General features: G+C 41.7%; 1 protein-coding gene across 1 annotated transcript in view; it reads left to right on the top strand.

Moving 5' to 3' along the window:
• The window catches only part of HDHD2 (haloacid dehalogenase like hydrolase domain containing 2), a 35,161-nt gene that overhangs the window by 6,727 nt on the left and 5,638 nt on the right, over positions 1-22,796 (top strand). Inside the window, exons 2-5 of the mRNA XM_040984978.1 lie at positions 349-459; positions 4,119-4,327; positions 9,323-9,407; positions 20,934-21,150. Of these exons, the coding sequence (XP_040840912.1) occupies positions 359-459; positions 4,119-4,327; positions 9,323-9,407; positions 20,934-21,150 (612 nt within the window). The 5' untranslated portion in view covers positions 349-358. The remainder of the gene's footprint in view (positions 1-348; positions 460-4,118; positions 4,328-9,322; positions 9,408-20,933; positions 21,151-22,796) is intronic.

The raw sequence follows: 22,796 nt of genomic DNA, 5'->3' as shown, positions 1-22,796 counted from the left end.
GCTGTTGAGAGCATTTAGAAAGTGAAACAGCTGGTGGAAGCTCTCTCTGTGTCTCTGCCTTTCCAACACATAAATAACAGGAAATTTAAAATAATGAATTATTCACCAAGGAGTTCTTTTTCTTCTGCAATTTCAGTTCAAGATTGAAAAAAAAAAAACCCAAGTATCATAAGTTTTATGCATCAAATTTTGGATTTTTGAAAGCATTTTTTTTCTTTACGGAAGAAAAACAGTTTGGCATCAAGCAGTATCTTTCTGGATATGAATAATACTTTTTAAAGGCTCACCAGTTTTTAATTGTCCATTGTTTTCTAAACTGTATTTTTAATTTCATTTGTTCTCTCCTAGGGAATGAAGGATGGCAGCGCGCCGTGCATTAAAAGCCGTTTTGGTGGATCTCAATGGCACACTTCACATTGAAGATGCAGCTGTGCCAGGCGCCCAGGAAGCTCTTAAAAGGCAAGTTCTCCTCCAGGTTCAGCTGACAAATATGTTTGCAGATTCTGTTTGCCAAGGCAGATCATTAGCTGAGTGGATGGCCTTGAGATGGCATTTCACCAACTCACCATATACACAGGAGCTGCCTTAGCTTTAGCTTGAAGATAGATGTGTTATGACACCTGCCAGACACCGCTCACCAAGCCTTTGTTAGGTTTGGCCTTTTCCTCTGTAGGTTTTTTTGTTCTCTCTCTCTCTCTCTCTGTGTGTCTCTCTGTGTCTTTTTCTAAGTAATTTGGAAACAAAAATTCAAGATTCTAAAATAAGAAATGAGTAGCATTATAAAAATCCTAAAGGAATCCTGAAATCACAGGATACGCCAATGCAAACTATTCCCTTTCCCTCTCACCCCCGCTGCTCGTGAGGTCTGTCACGGAATGTGCCACTATTCAACTGAAGTTTAATTAAAGGCCTTGAAATGTCATAGTTGTTTCCATGAACTAAATGTTTTCAGAGACTAGTTGTCTGGGCACAAACTGGGGATGCAAAGCAAACACATGTAAAAATGAATGTGGGCATTTGCTTATGAGTGTCTTGCTAAAAGCCAATAGCCAGTGTTAAGCATCATCATCCCACACTAAGTTAGGGGTTTCTAAAATAAACAATCCATAGTCTATGGGGTTTAGCATTTCCCAACTTTTTTTAAGGATTTATTTGCTTTTATTGGAAATGCAGAGTTACAAAGAGAAGGAGAAACAGAGAGCTTCTGTGTGCTGGTTCACTCCTCAAATGAACCATTTTCCTACTTGAAAATGTTTGTTATATGCTGTTAGAAAACGTCCACAGTGTCAGATATTAGGGAAAAAAAGCTCTGGAGGAGCTTACTCCCCATGGGGGGAATCAAGAAATGGAAACTGACTTGTAGATCTGTTAGATATCTTAGTTACATTTCTTTTGTAGGCGGAGAGATGGTGGATGACGTTTTCGAAGCCAAAGGACCTTGGTTAGGCACTTGAATTTTCTCTCGAGTTAATGAGGGTTTCCGGGGCCAGAGATAGGTGGTTGCTGTGGGCAGGGCCTTTTCTGCTGTAAAGGAGAATGATCTCTGCTCTGGAGCAAGAATTGTTTCTCCTGCTACTAAACAACATCTCTAACTCTCTGTGTAAACTGCAGCTTGCTGATCCAGAGGTGGAGCAGCCAACACGTGGGCTGTTCCTGGCTCTGGCAGCTCCATTCCAGGGACATCTCTACACTGGCATGGCCCGTTTGGGTTCCTATAGAAACAGTCTAAAGGGAAGTTGAGGGACTAGTAAAATAAAATTCATTAAAAGTGATGTGGTTATTTCATACATAACTTACACTTATTTTTTAGGATAATAGTTATATTGAAGTAATTCCTTCTTTTTTGAGAACTGAGCCAAATTTAATGTGTTTAATGGGCTTTGCAGAATAGTAGATTTGTAACATCTACTACACAGATGTTACAGAGGTGGTAATAATTACCGTGAATTATTTAATTGTGTGAATTGATGTGCTTTATGTGAATACTTAGAAAAAAATCTCTTCTGTTTTATTTGCTTATTTGTTTTAAATTGAGGGTAGTGATTTATACTTTGTGGCCTTTAGGGGCAAGCATGAAATTAAAATTAGCAGGTATTTATAAAGAATTCTAAATTATGTCTAAGTTAAGCTTATTTTTAGATTTTGCATTAAAACACTATAGGATCAAGAAAATAATTTTCTTCCTTTTAGAAAGGATTTATTTGAAAAGCAAAGTTACAAGGTGGTGGGGTGAGAGAGAGAGAGAGAGAGAGAACATAAACATGAGTTTCCATCCGTGAATTCACTCCACGGCTGGAACAGTGGAGTGGCTGCAACAGTCAGGACTGGGCCAGGTGGGATCCAGGAATGCAGAGCTCCGTCTGGCGGGGCCGAGCTACCTGGACCGTCTTCCGCTGCCGTCCCAGATGCATTAGCAGGGCATGGAGCACAGTGATGTGGGAAGCCAGCATCTCAAGTAGCAGTGTCACCTGCCTCTACAACACTGGCCCAGCTTCTCTCTCTCTCTTTCTCTCTCTCTCTTTTAATGTGTATTTTATTTTATTTTATTTTATTTTATTTTATTTATTTTTTTTTTTAAAGATTTATTTTTATTATTTTTTCATTGGAAAGGCAGATATACAGAGAGGAGAGACAGAGAGGAAGATCTTCCATCCGATGTTTCACTCCCCAAGTGAGCGCAACGGTCGATGCTATGCCGATCCGAAGCCAGGAGCCTCTTCCAGGTCTCCCACGCGGGTGCAGGGTTCCAAAGCTTTGGGTCGTCCTCGACTGCTTTCCCAGGCCACAGGCAGGGAGCTGGAAGGGAAGCGGGGCTGCCGGGATTAGAACCGGCGCCCATATGGGATCCCGGGCGTGCTAGGCGAGGACCTTAACCACTTGCGCCACTGCGCCGGGCCCTTTATTTTATTTTTTCTTGGAAAGGCAGATATGTAGAAAGAAGGAATTAACGAAAAAAAGATCTGCTGGCTCACTCCCCAAGTGGCTGTAACGGCCAGAGCTGGGCCGATCTGAAGCCAGGAGCCAGGAGCTTCCTCCAGGTCTCCCACATGGGTGCAGGGTCCCAAGGCCTTTGGCCATTGTTGACTGCTTTCCCAGGCAATAAGCAAAGAGCTGGATGGGAAGTGAGGCAGCCAGGATACAAGCTGATGCCCATATGGGATCCTGGTGTATGCAAACTGAGGATTTAGCCACTAGGCCACTGCACTGGGCCCCTGCCCCCAGCTTCTCATTTTTCAAGACTTCACCACCCCGTGTTTTTAATGCATGATTGTCAGCTTAGCTTTCAGAAGCATATCATGGACTCAAATCAGTTTTGCATGTCAGTAGTTCAAGGAGAAAACAAACTTGGAGTGTTTCTTTAAGCCTTCTGGGTTTTTGTATGTAAATTGCATTAATTAATTGCATGATATTAATGCATTAGGGATTGCCAGTTTCTGTTGACATGATGGAGGTGTTCTATGTTCCAGCATAAGAGGTCCAAGCCTGTCTCAGGACATACACACGGTTGGCACTCCTGTGCCAGCTCCATTGCTGCCTGCTCTTTGAAGCTGGGCAAGTTGCTTCACTCCTATAGGCCTCAATTTTCTCATCTTTAGGAAGAGAGGTGGTATCAATGGATATTCTCTGAAAGCTTTGATCCTACGTTTTCTGTAAACAGTGCTTACTAAGCTTTTTTTCTCTCCTCTTTATTAAACTGTAGTGAAAGGTAGAAGGCCTCGCCAAAGGTAGATAGAGCTTTTACAGTTTGATTTGGGAACTTTTAGAGGTGAAGTCCAGAGAATAGACCATTTCCAAGCAGTTCTGAATAGTAAATGATGGTCCAATTGCTTGAGCCCCTGTACCTACATGGGAGAAAAGCTCCTGGCTCCTTGCCCCAGCTGGTGTGAACAGTTGGGGAGTGAATCAGGAGCTAGAAGATTTTTCCCTGTGTCTATCCCTCTCTCTGACTCGATTTTCAGATAAATAAATCTTTTTTAAAAATGCTTTTTGACCACAAGAACACTCGGTGGTGGCTTATCCTTCACTTTCTGCCCTTTGGTACAGCATTACCAAATTAGGAAGGCTTACAGGATGCAATGTACAAACTGCCTGTTGACTGCGGAATTTTACTCCTCCAGGTTACGTGCTGCTTCTGTGATGGTTAGGTTTGTGACTAATACAACCAAAGAGAGCAAGCAGGACCTGTTGGAAAGGTTGAGAAGATTGGAGTTCGATATCTCTGAAGATGAAATATTCACGTCTCTGACCGCAGCCAGAAGTTTGGTGGAGCAGAAACAAGTCAGGCCCATGCTGCTAGTGGATGATCGGGCACTGCCTGATTTCAAAGGTGGGGCCAACTTGGTATGATTTAAATTATGCTTCGAAATCACTCATAAAAATGGACATTTGGATGTTTATTCTGATTTCCATGTGTTGTTGAGATGGTCAGTACTACTGATACAGCCTGAAATGACGCTGTGTTTCTGAAGCCAGTTTTGACCACAACCCTCAGTAAGTCACACAGACCACACAGAAACCCAGCACATTTGTACATGTGCTTATATTCTATACCACATAGTGGTATATGTGCTCATGTATGTTCTATATGCTTACATTCTGCTTACTGTAGAGATATGCTGTATTTCTATTTATTGTACTTCGTTTTTGTCTGATTTTGAAGCTGTTAGAGTTATTCCGTTAGTTTTATAAACTAATGGATCATGATACATAGTTGAAGAAAAGACACAGATCAGAATTACCTTGAGTACTGCAAACCTCAGTCCAGGAGCCACTGTAATCAGCTTAAATAATGTTCGATTAAGTGAAACAAGATTTTCTTGTTTAAAAATAGATATCCTTCTGGGCAGTGTGAAGTTTTTACAATGAAAAGGAAATAGTTTTCAATCAAGAAAAAATGAAATTGCTTTCTCTTTTGAAAAATTAATAGCATGCCTATTTTTGTAAGCAGTTGAGTGAAATGATACAATATAAGAATGCTCATAAATACATTAGTTATAGACTCACATGATCAGCTTTCAAATAAAGATGGGCAATTTCAGCACAAGTGTACATTGGGCAGGATGTCAGACCTTGTATTAATACACCAGTGTGTCAGCAACACAACTTGGCTGAATTAGACAGAAGATAAGTTTACTAAAAGGACTTGATGGTTGATGGGAATATAAAATGCTGCTACTCCTATGGAGAGGAATTTGGCAATAGTTAACGAAATTACATGTGAGGCATCACCACTTGTTGGAACCTATCGCTAAGATATAGTCATAAAAATACAGAATAACATGTGAACAAGGATATTCATTACAGAATTATTTGTAATAGTAAAAGATTGAAAACAACCCAAATGTTCATTAAAGGGTAATGATTGAATAAACTGTGCTATATCCACAAAATGGAATGCTTTGTAGCTGAAAGTAAATAATGATAAAGAGTTCTGGGGCCCTGCGGTGTGGCCTAGCAGCTAAGTCCTCACCTTGAATGCGCCAGGATCCCATTTGGGCACTGGTTCTAATCCCGGCAGCACCACTTCCCATCCAGCACCGTACTTGTGGTCTGGGAAAGCAGTCGAGGACAGCCCAAAGCCTTGGGACCCTGTACCCGTGGGAGACCTGGAGGAAGCTCCTGGCTTCGGATTGGCATAGCATCGGCCGTTGTGCTCACTTGGGGATTGAATCATCAGATGGAAGATCTTCCTCTCTATCTCTCCTCCTTTGTATATCTGACTTTGTAATAAAAATAATTAAATCTTAAAAAAAAAGAGTTCTGACTCCTGATAAGGAGTGATATTTTCATAGGCTATAGTAAGATGTCCAAAACCTTACATATGGGAAATGAATTTGCATATATATTTATCTTATTTTTGTGAAAGGAAGCCAAAAAAGGATAAATGAAAAACGAACAGAAAAGCTTAGCCAAAGGAGGCAGGGGAGTGATGGTGTTAAAAGAGCAGACTTCTCTAAAAAAGTGTCCTTGTATGTATGTTTTGACTTTGGAACCATGTAAATGTTTTTACATAATTGGAGACAATTAAAGGTGATCAAACTAATTCCTAAAAACCACATGAAAACAAATGAACTTCAACATTAGTGATATAACTACTCAGAGAAAACAATTGTAATTAAAGTCAAGTGACTAAACTATAAGGGCACTTCAAAAACTTCATGAAACTTTCCTGAAAGAAGTAAAAATTTCATATGTTTTTATAAAATTTTTATTTAGCCATTTACTTGAAGAGCAGAGTGATATAGATAGAGGGAGAGAGGGACATCCTCCACCCAGTGATTCGCTTCCCAGATGCCTGCAACAGCTGGGTCTGGGCAAGGCTGAAGCAAGGTCTGGCTCTCCCAGGTTGTGGCAAGGGCTTATGTACTTAGACCACCTGCTGCCTTCTCAGATGTGTTAGTAGGAAGCTGGACCTGACACAGATCAGCTGAAATTGTAACTAGCTCTGTGATCTGGAGTTATAAGCAGTAGCTTTAACCCATTGTGCTACAATGCTAACTCTTCAAATTGATTTTGCACCAAAATTTGTTTGTCCCTTAGTTCCATTTTCCATGAACGTGGTGAAGTATGCTGTTGCCGTATTCTGATTTGGTCATATGGGATAGATTGTAAGGACTAGGGTCCAGCATTGTGGTGCAGTCAGTCAAGCTGCCATCCCATATAGGCGCTTGTTGGAGACCTGGCTGTCCCATTGCCCAGTCCAACTTCCTGTTATTGTGTCTGGGAAGGCAATGAAGATGCTTTTTTCCTGAGAAGCCTGGATGGAGTTCTGGTCTCCTGGTTTCAGATTGGACAGCCCTAACCGTTGCAGGAGTGAACTAGTAGATGGAAGATGTCTCTCTCTTTCTCTAATTCTCGTTTCCTCTCTGTAATTTTGGCTTTCAAATAAGTACATCTTTTGTTAAAAAAAAAAAGGTATTTTCATACATCAGAAGAAATTCAAATATGAATTATAAGTATTGAGTGATGATGTCAAAGAATTAACTTTGTTGATGTATTTTTAAAATCTTGATTATATAAAGTGAAAATGATTATATTTGATGTATACTATTCTCTTTTATATGTTTTTAGAATTTCTATGACATAAAGAAAAAGACATGTTCACTGTCCAGCAGCAACAGATTTGGTACATGAAGCCAGTAATAATATACGCGGGCTACTGACTGATGTTCAATAGCTGAAGTTTACTAACAGATTACTAATAGCTGAAGTTTACTGCTATCATATAAAGGCCTGGTCACATAGGCACCAGGGAAGAGCGAGGAATTTAATTTCAACAGCAAGAGGGGGGTCTCATAATACGCAATTTGTTCCTCTAGCAGGTTCCTTTCCTCAGTGGGTTAGTTCCTGTTCCCCTGTCTGGGGAAGGAAGCACCTCTCTTTGATCATTATTTAAAACTGAGGTTTAGGGAATTTCTTGCCTGTTCATTTCCACATCAAATGCTCAGGCATCCTTCCAGACAGGGTAGCAACTAGCTCTGGTGCCACACTGGCAAAGATTCCCAGTGTCCTATCTTTAATCAGTTGTTTTCCTACAGATCTGATCAGTTGTCCTTCTACAGAGATAGCCCACAGAAAGGCCAAAGATGCCTGGTCTTTGGGGCTGTTGCAGCTGGACAGGTGCCATTAATGTCCCTGCTGACCCCTGACCTCTGCAACTTACTCTGGGTGACCCCACCAGGACTGCTGCCTCAGAATCTACTAGAATCTGTAGTTATTTCTTCAGAACATCTCACTGCTTCTTGGCATTACTAGTTTCCAATTCAAAGCCCTACGTGGGGGTTTCAGATTGGCAGATTGGCAGAGCTGCAGTCTTGAGCCAGTACCCTTAGCTGCAAGGGAGGCTAGAAAAGAGCCTGGTGAGCTTCTTATGAGGATGGTATTCAGAACCAACTAGGACAACCAGAAATTATAGCAGGTGCATTCTCCAATCAATGTGTGTATTTTCTGCTTCACCTTAAGGTCTACAAAGCAGGTTTTACTCAGATTTTTCTCTTTTGATTTTTAAAGGAATGTTACAGTTCTAGCTGTTTTAGCAGTAAGGAGAATTAGGATATATGAGTATAAGCATAAGCAGAGTCTGTGGTCTGGAAACATGTTTGTTCAGTCGAAGATTGTACTTACAGCATGCTTATATACAGGGCTGTAGCCAAGTTAGAAATGGTTTTGAAGGGAATGTAAATTTCCTTGCCAATAAAAAAATGTCTCTGCTGGTGGTAGACACAGGTAATTTTAACTCTTGGCAATGCCAACAATTTTATTTCTTCCATCAACAAACTTTAACCATTTACTCAATACTTGGGGCTACTAGGAAATTGAAAAGCCTGGCAATAAAAGAGGCAAATAGGAATTGCCATAGGAACAATCTACACAGCTTTTTAATCAGACTTTGAATAACTCGTGGTGAGTGTACTTGTTTGGTTGTCATACTTGAAGTTCTGTTATTAGATACCAAGGGCCTTAAAACATACTTTAATTATAAAGTAGTTGTGAAGCTAAAAGTAGAGAGAGGATTATGTAGCAAATAATGAATTCTGGGGCTGTTGTGGTGCAGCAAGTTAAATCTCCACCTGCAATGTTGGCATCCCATATGGGCACTGCTTAGAGACCCTGCTGCTCCATTTCCACTCTAGCTCCCTGCCAGTGTGTCTGGAAAGGGATTAGAAGGTGGGCCGAAAGTTTGGGCCCCTACACCCACATGGGAGACTCAGAGAAGCCCTAGGTTTCTGAGTTTAGCCTGGCCCAGCCTTGGCCATCATGACTTTTTCATGTCAACCAGTATATGGAAAATCTTTCTCTTTCTCTGTCTCTCCTACTCTCTGGGTAACTGCCTTAACAAAAAAAAAAAGAGAGAGAGAGAAGAAGAAGGAGAAGGAGGAAAGAAAGAAAATGGCAGAGTCTACAGTGCTCTCTGTATTTATCCTGAATGTGTTACCCTCAGCTATGTCAGTTAGAAAATCTAATTTCCCTTGTCTCTTAGATGCGCATCCCTCATCAGTTGCTATTGATCTGACAGTGCGTAGAGAACCCATGGCTGTTGATTGTAATCAGTGAATCTGATTAGAAGTTGTTTCTTGTTTGAGAACATTGGCTCACAATCTTCAGTTCATATCTCGTATTGAGTAGCTATAACACCATGCACAAAGAATATGGAAAGAGAGTTTTTATCTCATATTTTGAGTATCCAACCAGGATAAATTTTAAACTTCAAATTATGACTATAGCAAAAATTTGCACTTGGTTGACTAAAACTACTTTTCTACAAAAACTAATATTGTTTTTAATTGCATTTCTCAGCGATTAAATATTTTTCCATTCCCAGGAATACAAACGAATGATCCTAATGCTGTTGTCATAGGATTGGCTCCCGAGCAATTTCATTATCAGATCCTGAATCAAGCATTCCGGTAGGTGTGGCCGTTGTTTCTTCCTTGAATGTGCTCTCCCTTTCTTCCTCCTCCAGTCTTCGTCCTGTGAGATCTTATGTGTTTCTCTTCTGGCCACTTAGGTTTTGCGTCAGGGTAGACACTAGGAAATCACATCAAGGTCAGCATCAAACAGTTATGACCATTTTTACTTTGTTTGAGGTTTTGTGGGATTTTTTTTTTAATGATCCATATTTTGAAACATGATATTTGAAATTTTTCTGGTTTAGAGAATCAACATTCTGGAGCAGCAATTCGCAATAAAATTGCAGCTTTTCAAGCTAGCAGGCTTTTATTTATTTATTTATTTTAATTTGAAAAACAGAGCTCTTCCATCTATGAGTTCACTTGCCAAGTGTTCAAAGAGGCCAGTGCTGGGCCAGACTGAAACCAGAAGCCAGGAACACCATTAGTTGTCCACATGGGTAGCAGAGGTACCACTTGCTACCTCCTAGACTGTATTAGCAGGAAGCTGGAATCGGAAGCAGAGCCGGGACTTGATTCCAGGCCCTGTGTCTGCCCTGGGTGAGATGCAGGCATCCTAAGTGGGGTCTTGTCTCTCTCTGTTTTTTTTTTTTTCTAAGATTTATTTATTTTATTGGAAAGGCAATGTACAGAAGGAAGGAGAGACTGATCTTGTGTCTGCTGGTTCACTCCTCAAATAATTGCAACAGCTCTAACAGCTGGTCTGAAGCCAGGACTCAGGAGCTTCTGCCGATTCTCCTATGGAGGTGCGGGGTCTCAAGGCTTTGGGCCATGTTCTGCTACATTCCTGGGCCATTAGCAGGGAACTGGATGGGAAGCACAGCAGGCAATACACAAACTGGCACCTATATGGGATTCCAGTCCTTGTAGGTGGAGGATTAGCCAATTGAGCCATTGTGCTGGGCCCCAAAGTGGTATCCTAATTGCACGAAGAACATGCCCTTATGCCAGCAGTCTTATGTTTAATTATTAGTCCTGCGATTCTTCATGGACTATGCTAGTCTCCCAGGGAAGAGAACATCGATACTGATACACCAAAAACATAAACACAATTCGCCCTCAGAACCCAAGCTATAGAAAGATCTGATGTATCTGATCATATTTGCAAATTAGTTGATGAGTGATCATGATAGTCTGAGCTAGAGTAGTGGCAGCAGCCATGAAGAGAAATAGATTCAGGTGGCATCTGCATGCTTGGTGGGTGATTGGGTTTCAGGCGGAGTGAAGAAAAGTGAATCGAGAACATCCCCATTTCTGACCTAAGCAAGGATAATAGTGTTTGGCTTTTAGGAAGTGATGAGCTAGGATGGGGCTGTTTGACCTGTCCAAAGAGATGTTTTGGTGGCTGTTGGTTAAAAATACAATATGTAATATATAAATTTTCATATTTGTGTTAACATATGCAGTTCGCTTATATGAATTTTCTAACTTAACACTATTGCAACCTTATTTCTTGATGTAAATATTCTGGAATCAGAATATAGGAACCTTTAAAATGCATTATCGGGTTCCACCCATATCTCAACCCATTGTTCTTAAAAATTGCTATCTTTATGCAACATCTGTGTGGCCAGAGATAGCACTTTGAGACTAACCACCTCCTTGCTCCCTGTGTACACATTAATTTTAGATCCTTAGTGAAAACCATGACAATTTAGGGCACTTATACCTCTGACTCTCTTAGTTGCTGTCATATTCAAGTTTTGTTTAGAAGGAACAAATTCACCTGTGGTAGATGTTTAGTACCTGTTTTTACTGTAGTTACTTCCTGGTCATCTGCTTTGCCAGATTGCGTGAAGATAATACTAGAGGTACATGGTATTAAAATTTCTTCTGCTTCACCTATGTCAGTGATCCTGTTATAACTTTTTGGAGAGACTATCATGCCTTAAGTCTGCAACCTTTCTAAAATCAGTTTTAATTTGGGCCTGGCACAGTAGACTAATGGCTAACATCCTCGCCTTGCACGCAACAGGATCCTATATGGGTGCTGATTCTAATTCCTGATGGCCCTGCTTCCCATCCAGCTCCCTGCTTGTGGCCTGGGAAAGCAGTCCAGGATGGCCCAAAGCCTTGGGACCCTGCTCCCACGAGGGAGATCCAGAGGAGGCTCCTGGCTCCTGGTTTCGGATTGGCTAAGCTCCCGCTGCTGTGGCCATTTGGGGAGTGAATCAGTGGATGGAAGATCTTCCTCTCTGTCTCTCTGCTCTATATATCTGCCTTTCCAATAAAAATAAATCTTAAAAAAAATCAGTTTTCATTTGAAATGGAGAAGCTGCTATTGTTTCTTATTTCTGGATTTATTCCTATTGCTTTAATTCATTTCTTCAACCACAGAATTGAAGCAGAAAATATTGATTTTAGCTGGTAATTTGGAAAGGACATATTTAATAGGAAGTTGGGAGGCCTCTGTCTTAGATGAATATGGAATTCAGGGTAATAAAAATTTACGTTTGCCATTATACTGACTTTGTAATTGCTCAGATGCTGTCTAATTAGTACACTTTTCTAACCATATTGATTTTTTAAAATATTACACTTTGAAGCATTACAGTACATTTATGGGTCAACTCTAATTTCACAAATGCACTTAATAGCTAAGTAAAGTTAACAGAGGATCGTAGGCCCTGCACTTCTTTGCATATTGATGTTCCCTCAGCACTGTCTTCCAGTCGATGACTGCAGCTGTTGGGATGGTGCATGGCAGAGACAGACATTTCACGTGAGCCGCTAGTCAGTTAAGTGGCTGTTCAGGTTGATGAGAATGAGCATTGTGTTTTACAACTGGTCAGATCACTGCCTGGCATGCCTGGCATGCCTGGCTTCAGGGGCAGGTTGCACCAAGGCCAACAAATCAAACTTCACATTACATTGGCTTTTACTCACTGTGCTTTTGTAGGTGGCCTCTCCTAAAACACAGTTTGTGTGGAATTGAGCATGTATTTTAAAGAATTGATTTTGGGGAAGGACATGAACCAGTTAGAAGGATTAAGTATGATTTGGGTATAAATTCTATAAGACTTTAAAACTTTGTAATACTAAATCTAATACTAAAATAAAGAATAATAAACATTCGTATACTTATGTTTTGAAAAATAGGTATTATTTACACTTTTGATATCCCCTATATGTCCTTTTCTGATTTTGTCACCCAGGGTCCATGGGTACTCAGCATTATATATTTTTAACTTTTTCCATTTTTTTTATTATATCTTTAATAATCTTTACATAGTTAATTAGGGTAAAAAGGTTCAAGGGCTACAGGAAAATGGGTAAGACTATTATTTCCATATTGTTTCCTTCATATATCTGAGTTAAAGGGGGATTTTAAGGGAGAAGCCCCATCCAATCTCCCACCCACCCCAGGTCCTGGATGTGGGGCATGCTCCGAGGGTCTTGCTCAAGCGGTTTTGATAGTTCAACAGTTATGAATTGCTGCCAGTCTCGCCACTCCAAGCACGATGAGGTTGTTAAAGAATCCACTGATTGACATAGTCCTTCAGAGAGTCTCCGTTTGCCCAGTTTTTCACTGCCAACATATAGCTGAAGTGGTTGATTGACTTGTTCTGTCTTCTGTCTTTTGATGGTTAGGGTTCTGAGTCCGGCAGTTCAACTGGGGGGATCCCCAAAGAAATTTTGAGGTGTTCCCAGACCAGATTCTTGTGTGTACTAGCAAGTACAGGGTCCAGCACAGTCCATCGCCCCAATCAGCTGGTAGTTGCAATTGATGGTGGTTGCTTCTGTTTTCAGCCCTGTCTTCCACTGGAACCAATGAGTGGTGTTGCAATCCAGCCTGGTTCTGCCCAGCACACACTCGGCCCTCACACAGACCAGTGGGAGCTGCAGCCTGGTGAGAGCGACCCACAATAACCCCCACCAGGCCCGCCCCCTACCCTGGTTTGCCAGTATGCGTAGCAGGTTAGTCCAGTCTGTCCCACATCTCATTCAGTTCTCATACATTCAATGGGTATTAAAGCCTAGTTCTATCTAACCAGCTCAACTATCCAGCTCTCATCAGTGTTGTTGGGCGCCTCTCTGTCTAACCACCCCAGCCCCTGTCCTAGTTTTTGTGCCCTCCAGTGGGAGTGGTAACCCAAGAGGGAGGAGCCCACTATTTCCCTCTCAAGCCACTCCCACTCCTGGATTATTCACTCTCCAGGTGGTTCTGTGGTTTAACTTGATAGAATTAGCCCCCAGTGCCAGCTTGTGCCAGCTGATGCTGCGGCTAAGCCCAAACAACCCTCATCCACTCTAATTGTAGCTTGCACCAGTAGGAACAATCAGCCCAGCCTGGCTTTTCCCTGATCTAGTTCACATGAGGCGCATAGATGTTGTAGCCCTGCTTAGTCTGGTCTGCCCCATCCCAGCTCACGCTCTCCAGTGGGAGTAGCTCTCCAGTAGGGCATCCCCCTGCCGGCTCCGCCCCTCCCTTCCTGGTTCTCACATGTGCTGTTGGGCACTGCAGTCACATCCAGTATAGGTAACCTCACTTTGGCATTCCGAAATGTGCACTTTTTGTTGCGACCAAACCTGGCTCGACCCACACTGTTTTGGTGCTCGGATTTGCCAGTGGATGACATGAACTGATTCAGCCTGGTCTGCCCCCGACCCATGCCAAATGTATGCCAATGGGAAACTTTCCATGGCCTGTTCTGGGCTGTTTCCTATCATGCTTCTTGCGCTTACCTGCCAGATCTGTGTCCTGCCTGAGGAGTTGCCCAAGCTCCTCCATCAAAACCTCTCCCAGTGCCAGATTTTGCACATACCAGGGGTTCCATGAGCCAGCCATACTCAGTTCACCTCCTGTCCTAGCAGGAACAGTGGCTTTTCCTGATTGGCCTTCAACCCAATCTGGTTCTTGCTGTTAGATGTTTCACCCCAGCCATGGCTCATCCATACTCACATACAGCTCATACATGGCTCAGTAGGACTTGAGCCTAGCCTAGTCTGTCCCATATCTATCCTGGTCCTCCAGAACACCAGAAGATGTTGGAGTCTGGCTCAGCTTGGTGCGTCCAGTCCCAGTCCACACTTGTGCCAAGGGAGACTACAATTGTATCCTGATGAGAACGCAGCCCCCATTCCAGCCCACTCATCCCTTGGTTGGAACCTCAACCCAGTTAGGGTTTCCGCTTAGCCCCCCAACCGGACCTGTTCCCAGCCATAGATGGGAACATGCATGCCAATGGTTGCTCTGACTCAGCTTGGCACAGCCTCTCACGTGTCCCGACCCCTGCCTTAGACATTGTGGCTTAGCGTCCCTGGCTCATGTAGACCAGTAGGTGCAAGAGCCTATCTCGGCATGACCTGTGCTCCATCCTGGTTTCTGATTTTGCTTATGGGCTAAGGTTTGCTCAGTCCTGCCCGGTACATCCTGTTCGATTACAAATTCATACATTGGCCAGCTGTTGGAGCTACTTTGCCCAGCTTTGTCCGACCCCCAGGTCTGGACCACATGTTCTACTCAGAATTATAAATCGAGTGTTTATCATTTCATGAACCTTTTCATACCTGTCACAGATATGTAGGAATTCCTCCACAATATGTAGTATTAGCTCTGTGTGTTTTACCCTAGAAGTGCTGTGTGACTCATCTCCATAGAGCTCTAATTCATTGTCCTTTGTGGTTATATCACTAATAAGCACATCATTTTTCATCTTCTCAGCTGAATTAGAAAGCCAGAATTTGAGCATTTAAGTCAGGGGTGGATAATGTCTGGCCCGCAGGCCATAACAAGGCACGCAAAAAATCAGTTGGTCAGGCCTTGCCAATGTAACTGCAGACAGAACTCGATATAGTAGGCTAATTTTTTAGCCAAATTTTTTTTTATGGTTCACGAATGATTCTGTAAATATCCAAATTACCTTTGGCAGTAAAATGACTCCTCTGATAAGTAGTATACCATTTATAATTAAATTTGGTGATTTTTATTAGAGGACCTACAGAGCAAACAGATCACTGACTACTTTAACCAGAACTTATAATAGTCTGCCCTCAGTTTCCAAAAGGGTTTCCTTCCAGGACCCCCTGCAGATATAGTCCACAGATATTCAAGTCCCTTATGTAAAATGGTATAATTGTTGTACATAAGCTATGCCCATTCTCCCATATCCTTCTTGACATGGCTCTTAGTTGTTTGTAATATCCAAAGCAATATAAATATTAAATAATTGTTAGACTCTATCATTTAGGAACTGATGACAAAAAAAAAGTCCATGTGATCAGGAATTAAGATTTTTTTTCCCCTCTGTTGCTGGTTGAATCTTTTAAATGGAAGCTGTGGGTACAGAGACTGACTAGATTAGTACAACTAAAAAATCTGATCACAGAATTCACATGTGTTTTTTGTGGGGCATTTTAAATATTTTAAAAAAAAGAACTAACTAGGACTTGGCACGATAGCCTAGTGGGTAAAGTCCTTGCCTTGCTGTTCTGGGATCCCATATGGATGCTGGCTTGCTCCAATTTCCTTCCAGATCCCTGCTTGTGACCTGGGAAAGCAGTAGAGGATGGTCCAAAACCTTGGGACCTGCACTTGCATGGGAGACTTGGAAGAAGCTCCTGGCTTTGGATTGGCTCAGCTCTGGCCATTGTGGCCAGTTGGGGAGTGAACCAGGGGATGGAAAATCTTTGTCTCTCCTTCTCTCTGTAGATCTGACTTTCCAACAAAAATAAGTAAATCTTAAGAAAAGAACTAAGAGTTAGAACTAAGAGTTAGTTGTATCTCTGCCACCCTAAGGAGAGCCAAAGTTCAAAGTTTACATATTAACACATATTAGCTCATTTATTTGTTTCTATACTCATACAATGGTACTTTAAAAAGTTCATGGAAAATGAAACTAAAAAATGTTTTTTCCATGCCAAAAATATTTGAAATTCATGCTGCTTTTTCATAAGATATTTTCTGTGAACATATTAAAGACCTTAATATGCACAGATTTCAGCATAAACTTGTCTTTTTCATTCCATTTTTCCAAAAACTTTTTGAAGTGTCTTAGTACAAGTTTATAAAAATGTAAGAATGTATATGAGCACTGTAGCTTAGGCATTTCAAAAATATTCTTAATTATTATTTTAAAACATGTTTGGTTCCCACAACATATTGCACTTCTAAGAAACACAACAAATCTGCCATGAGTTTCTTACTATTAGTTGGTTTTTGAAAGGCACTTTTTAAAAAACTTGTTTGTTCATCAGTGTTTATATTGTTTTCCTTATGATTCCTGTTTCAGAAGTACAGTTGCTGGGTCAAAGGAATTTTTGGGGAAAACTGCAAGGAGTAGCTCCGCCTAGGAAAAGTTTGAGGGCTGCCTTCTGAATTAAAAGCAACTGCCCTTGAGCTTCTGGAGGAGCTTATCAGGACATGGTTGTACCTGAAGATCAGATGGGGCACACCTGCACACCTCAGAGTATGGCTGAAGGCTGTGTGATGCTTTTCTGTTTGTTCCATTTTCATATGAGAGATCACAATAGATAGACATAGAAGGAGAGGAAAAGAGAGAAACTGAGAGAATGCTAGTTCTCATCATTTGGTTCGTTTTCCAGATGTTCTCAACAGTATGAGCAGGGCAGAACTGGGAGCCTGGAACTCAATCCTGGAGTGAGAGTGAGAGTGGTGGGAACCCAGTTAATTGAGCCCTCACCTTCTCCGCTCAGCATCAACACTAGTGGCAAGAAGCTAAAGAGAGGTAACAGGCTCAGGTCTGTGCTATAGGGCATGAGTATCCCAGCCACAGGCTTAACTGCCAAATGCCCACCTTCAAGGATAACCTTCTGAAGCCTAGTTAATTACAGCTTTCTTAAAAAATCTTACAGGGTCTCAGAGTCCACCTGAAGTCTTGGTTGGGGGTTGGTGTGTGTTTTGGAAGGAGATTTTTTATCACTATCATTGGTTTCTGTTAACTGTTAGATTGCTTGTGACCCCTTACCTCCTCCTTAAGGGAAAAAAATTTATTATTCCAATTTATTCAGTTCCTTAATAAAGGAAAAAGATAAAAGGAAGAAAAAAACTGCAATAGTGGCCTCAGTTATTACAGCATTTATACAGCAACCCTTGAATCCTTTCTGAGTGCTGAGAGCTCTGTGCCTGAGGAATTCCAGAACAGTCAGCAGCAGGGTTCTAATGAGAAATATTTCCAGGCTGGAAGAAGCTCCTGGCTCCTGGCTTTGGATCAGCTCAGCTCCAGCCATTGAGGTCAGTTTTGGAGTGAATCATTGGAATGAAGAACTTCCTCTTTTTCCTCCTCTCTCTGTATCTGACTTTGAAATAAACAACAACAACAACAAAAAAAAAAAAAAAAAAAACAAAGAAAAAAGAAATATTTCCAGGGACCAGCATTGTGGTATAGCAAGTTAAGCTGCTGCTTGAAATGCTAATATTTCATATGAACATAGGTTCATGTCTCAGCTACTCCACTTCCAATTGAGTTCCCTGCTATTATACTTGGGTAAGCATCAGAAGATGGCCCAAGTGCTTGGATCCCTGCCACTCACATGGGAGACCCGTATGGAATTTCAGGCTCCTGGCTTGGACCTGATCCAGTCCCAGCTGTCAGAACCATTGGGGAATAAATCAGCAGAGGAAATATTTCTGTATGTCTCCATCTCTTTTCAAGAAAATTGTGCACATAGAGGCCAGCACTGTGATACAGCATTAGGCACGCTGTGACACAGCATTGGTTGCCACTGTGAGTTTCAGCTGCTCCACGTCTAATCCGGCTCCCTGTTAATGTGCCTGGGAAGGCAGTAGAGGATGGACCAAGTGATTGGGACTCTACACTAATGTGGGAGACTCAGAGGAAGCTCCTGAAGCTGGTTGTTGCAGTCATTTGGGGAGTGAACTGGTAGATTGGCGGACAGAAGATATCTCTCTCATTCTGTCTGTAACTCTGCCTCTCAGATAAATGCATATTTTTCTTTTTAATTTTACACATAGAGCCACATGTATAAGCCTACCTTGGTAAACACTGAAAACATTTCCAGCCCTCTAGCCGGGCTCCCTTTGCCAATCAGTATGTCCCTTTTCCCTTGACCGTTGGCTGACTTCAGTAAGGATTGCCAGTGTTTATCTTGAAAGAAACAAAATTCATGTATATGTGTATATATGAATGTGTATGTATGTTTAAGATTTATTTATTTGAGAGGCAAAGTGAGAGATCTTCCTCTGCTAGTACTCAAATGGCCACAAGAGCCAGGGCTTGTCCAGGCCAAAACCAGGAGCCAGGAGTTCCGTCATGGTCTCCCATGTGGGTGAGTGTTAGGGACCCAAATACATCATCTTCTGCTGCTTTCCTAGGCATTATCAGAGAGCTGGATTTATGCATCTTTTGTTTGTTTCTTTGTTTAACTTGAAAGTTAGAAAACTTTCAAATTTTCTGGTGCCACAACAGTGGTGTGGTAAGCTAATCCTCTACCTGTAGTGCCAGTATGCTGTATGGGCACTGGTTCAAGTCCTGCTGGCTACACTTCCAATCCAGCTCCTTGCTAGTGGCCTGGATCCAAGTCCTTGGAGTCCTTGAGTCCCTGTACCCGTGTGGGGGACCCGGAAGAAGCTCCTAGCTCCTGGCCTATGACAGGCCCAGCTCCAGTCATTGCAGTCATTTGGAGAGTGAAGCAGCGTATATAAAGTCAGTCTCTCTCTCGCTCTCTTGCTCTTGCTGCCTTTCAAATAGAAATAACATTCCTTTTCAGAATTCCTGCTGATGTGTTGTTATGGTAACAAAAGCAACCAACTTTTGTCCTGTATTTCAGGTATACATTTTTGCTATTTTAAAATGTATTTAGCAACAGAAGTTCTCTTGGTCCGTATTCGAGAAAATGTTGGCCCTGTCAGTCCACCCTGAGTACACCTTGACTCTTTGAAGATTCAGTGACATTTCTGCCATGCACAGGGGAGGGGCCAATGAGCTGCTGCGTGTTCTCTGCAGCCAAGTGCAGAAGCTGTTCCATTTAGAAAAGTGGAGAGGAACGCACAGTGTTAGCTCTTCCAGGGAAAGCACAAAAGCACTGACTGGGAATTAAGTACATACATCTATCAAGCCCATAAGTCTTAGCTCCAGTTAATATATAATAAAATATTAAACAAAGCCAAATCAAATGAGTTTTTAGGTTTGCTGTGTAAGTGGAAAGCAATTTTGAGGTCTGTTGCATAAAAAATTCCAGTTCCGTGGTAGAGTAGCAAATAAATGGGATTGGGGACGGTGGAGGAATAAACCACTCATTGTTATCTCTCAGCTGTCAGCTGTGGCTCCTCAAGGCCAGCAGAGTGACTTCTCCAGGTTTCCTAACAGGTGGATTTCAAAATCTGTTTTCAGAAATGAACTTGTGTTAAGATCAGTGAGTAAATGTGTAGGCTTTGTCCTGTGCTGTGAGCAATTTGTGGTAACTAACAGTAAGGCCCTGTAATCGTCCCATATTGGTTTTTACTTAATAAAATATTTAATCATAAATGTCTGGATTCTGCATCTCCCACAGGAAGGCATTTCCATGCCCACTGACAAGAATAATTTAGCAGTTTCATAGTTGAGCGCTTAATTACTCATAATTGTGAAGGGTAAGATGTGATGAATTCTTCCTTGACGGACATACTAAATATTTTAACTAAGTAGATGACTTAAAGTAAATTAAGCTAGTGAGATCATTCATTACATTGGTTAAAAGCAATTTGAAAAATACATCATATGCCATTAGAAGATAGTAAGGGTGAAGATTACTTTTGTCATGCAGCTGGAGGCTGCCCTTTTGGGATGCCTAGTCAGTGGGAAGAGAAAGGGATTGGGAGACGGGATTAAGCTTTTGGTGATTTTTTTTTTTTTTTTTTTGCCATTGTGCTGTTTTGCCTCAGTCCCTAGAGGATCCTCAGGTATGCATATGTGGAGGTGGTGATCACAGCCATTAGAACTCTTCAGACCCTTTGGCTTGGCATAAGCATCACATATCGCATCTGTCCCGTGTCAGGGTCGGGTATCAAAGCCTTGCCCATGAAGCCTGTGGGTGTGCACTGTAAGGAAGATGGCGGGCTTGTAGAGCAGTGTTGTATTTCTGAATTACAGAGAAATGTAGATGTGAGAGGAGAGGAAAGAGGAATTCAGCTGTTCCAGGAGTCAGCTTACCATGTCAGAGCAGCAGCGTGGAGTGTGGTAAAGGGCTCCGGAGCCTCCTGCTTACCATTGGGCAAAGGGGAAACAGCTCGTCTCATTAAATTAAGCTTCTTCCCCTTGGTGCCTTGTTTGGTTTCAGTTCTCTTAATTCCCTGTCCCTGGTGGTTTGAGTAAAGTGTTTGAAACCACTAAAGGTAAAAGGTTGAAGCAGTTCCAAATTTAATCATCTATCACCTTTCTTTAGTGTATCTGAATGTAATTCCCAGCAGTTCTCTGTGAATTCATTAGAAGACAGCAAGTCATTAAAAGTTAATAAGAAACTATTTGTTTCTGTGTGTGAATAAAACACTTTGTAAGTCTGACATTCTTTTCCACTCATAAAAGCTTTGCTTTTAGCCAGTTTGCATTTCCTCTACCTTTCTAGGTTACTCCTGGATGGGGCACCTCTGATCGCCATTCACAAAGCCAGGTATTACAAGAGGAAGGACGGCCTAGCCCTAGGTCCTGGGCCATTTGTGACTGCTTTGGAGTATGCCACAGACACCCAAGCCACAGTTGTAGGAAAGCCAGAGAAGACATTCTTTTTGGAAGCACTGCGGGACACCGGCTGCGAGCCTGAAGAGGCCGTCATGATAGGAGACGTAAGTGGAAGAGCCTAGTGGGAGCCCTGAGCTCGCCTGTCCTCGGGAGTCAGCTCTGGAGCAGTGCTCTGGGGAAGCTGACTTCCCGTTCCTGTTAGCAGAGATGACAGTAAGTGGCCAATCTGTAAAACAGGCTCTCCCCTAGATGCTTAGCTATGTACTTCTAAAGAACTGGAATTCTGATTATCTGTGACAGTTCTCCAGAATGTGATGGGACATATACAATTCAAGAAGCCATTTATGTTGCAACTCAACTAAATGCTTTATATGCTTTTGTAAAGAAAACTCATACACAGTTCTAGTTTTTTTTTAATTGTACTTGGGCAGAGAATAATCTGTACCTAAACAGTTGTACCACTATTGATTTTTGTTCTTAGCATATGCTTTATGGAAGAACTTCCCGATCAGTGTGCCACAAATAGCTAAAGGTATTGATCACCTTGGTGTTTGAGTGACAGGCATGCACCTGGGACCATTAGGGGAGCTGCTGAGCCCTCATGGCTGTGAGCACCTTGTCAACTTACCCCAACATCTGAAGAAAACGCCATTTCCTGCGGTGCCACACTAGGAGGCAGAATTCATGGCAGAGTGGGAGGAAGGAAGAGCAAGAAACTGCTGTGTTCAGGATTTGCAGGGCTGTTTATTATCCAACAAAGTGGCTGTTTTTCCTTCCATTTTCCCTTCTTCCCCCATTCATCCCCATCACCACTTCAATAAGGCAAGTTTATCTACGGGAGGTAAGACTTTACTTACATTACAGCTTCTGTGGAGATTTTACATTCATTTTTAAGAGGTTTTGGTGAACAATATTTTGGGGAAAAAAGAACTATCTTTTTAAAGATTTATTTGTTTGAAAGGCAGAGTTACAGAGAAGGAGAGACAGAGATCTTCCACCCACTGATTCACTCCCAAAGTGACTAGTAAAACCAGGCTGGAGCCAGGAGCCCAAAGCTCCCTCCAGGTCTCTCACATGGCTGGCAGAGCCCAGACACTCAGGCCATCCTTCACTGACTCCCAGGAGTGTTAGCAGGGAGCCAGATCAGATGTGGGGCACCCATGAGCGAGCACCCAAACAGGATGCTTGCGTCGCTTGCAGTCAGTTTACTATGCCACCATGCAAGTTCACTTATTTTTATTTTTTTAAGGAATTTACTAATACATTTGATTCTTAAGGTCACAACAAATGCATAATAATTACTATACCACAATTCTCATTTTTGTGGTAATGTGGCATTAATAAAAAAAAACCAGATTCCATGTAATTTATAGTTATAATAATATAGTATTTTCCTTCCTCTCACTTATCTTCCTTTCTTAATTTCCGAGATAACATTTTTAATTTACATTACAGTTAAAGGCTTAATGCTCCACTAAATAAAGAGTGCAGCAAGTAAAAAAAAAGTTGTAATTTAGTGAGGATTAGGCAAGGGCTAAAAACAATAATCAAATGAAAAGATTCTCTTTCACTCATACAGTGAATTTTTAAATAATCACCTCTAAAATTATACTTATAGAATGTCATTCTTAACCATTGATTTGACCGAAAAATAAGTTTGACAAAAGTAAATTTACAGCTGTTCTGATACACACATTATTTTGTATATTTTGCTTTTTTTCTTTTTATCTCCCACATATAAGGGAGAACA

Source organism: Ochotona curzoniae, unplaced genomic scaffold (genome assembly GCF_017591425.1).
Source record: "Ochotona curzoniae isolate NIBS_2020 unplaced genomic scaffold, NIBS_Ocur_1.0 contig_43, whole genome shotgun sequence".
In the NCBI taxonomy this organism is placed as follows: domain Eukaryota; kingdom Metazoa; phylum Chordata; class Mammalia; order Lagomorpha; family Ochotonidae; genus Ochotona; species Ochotona curzoniae.
This window is presented reverse-complemented; position numbering and strand designations above follow the sequence as displayed.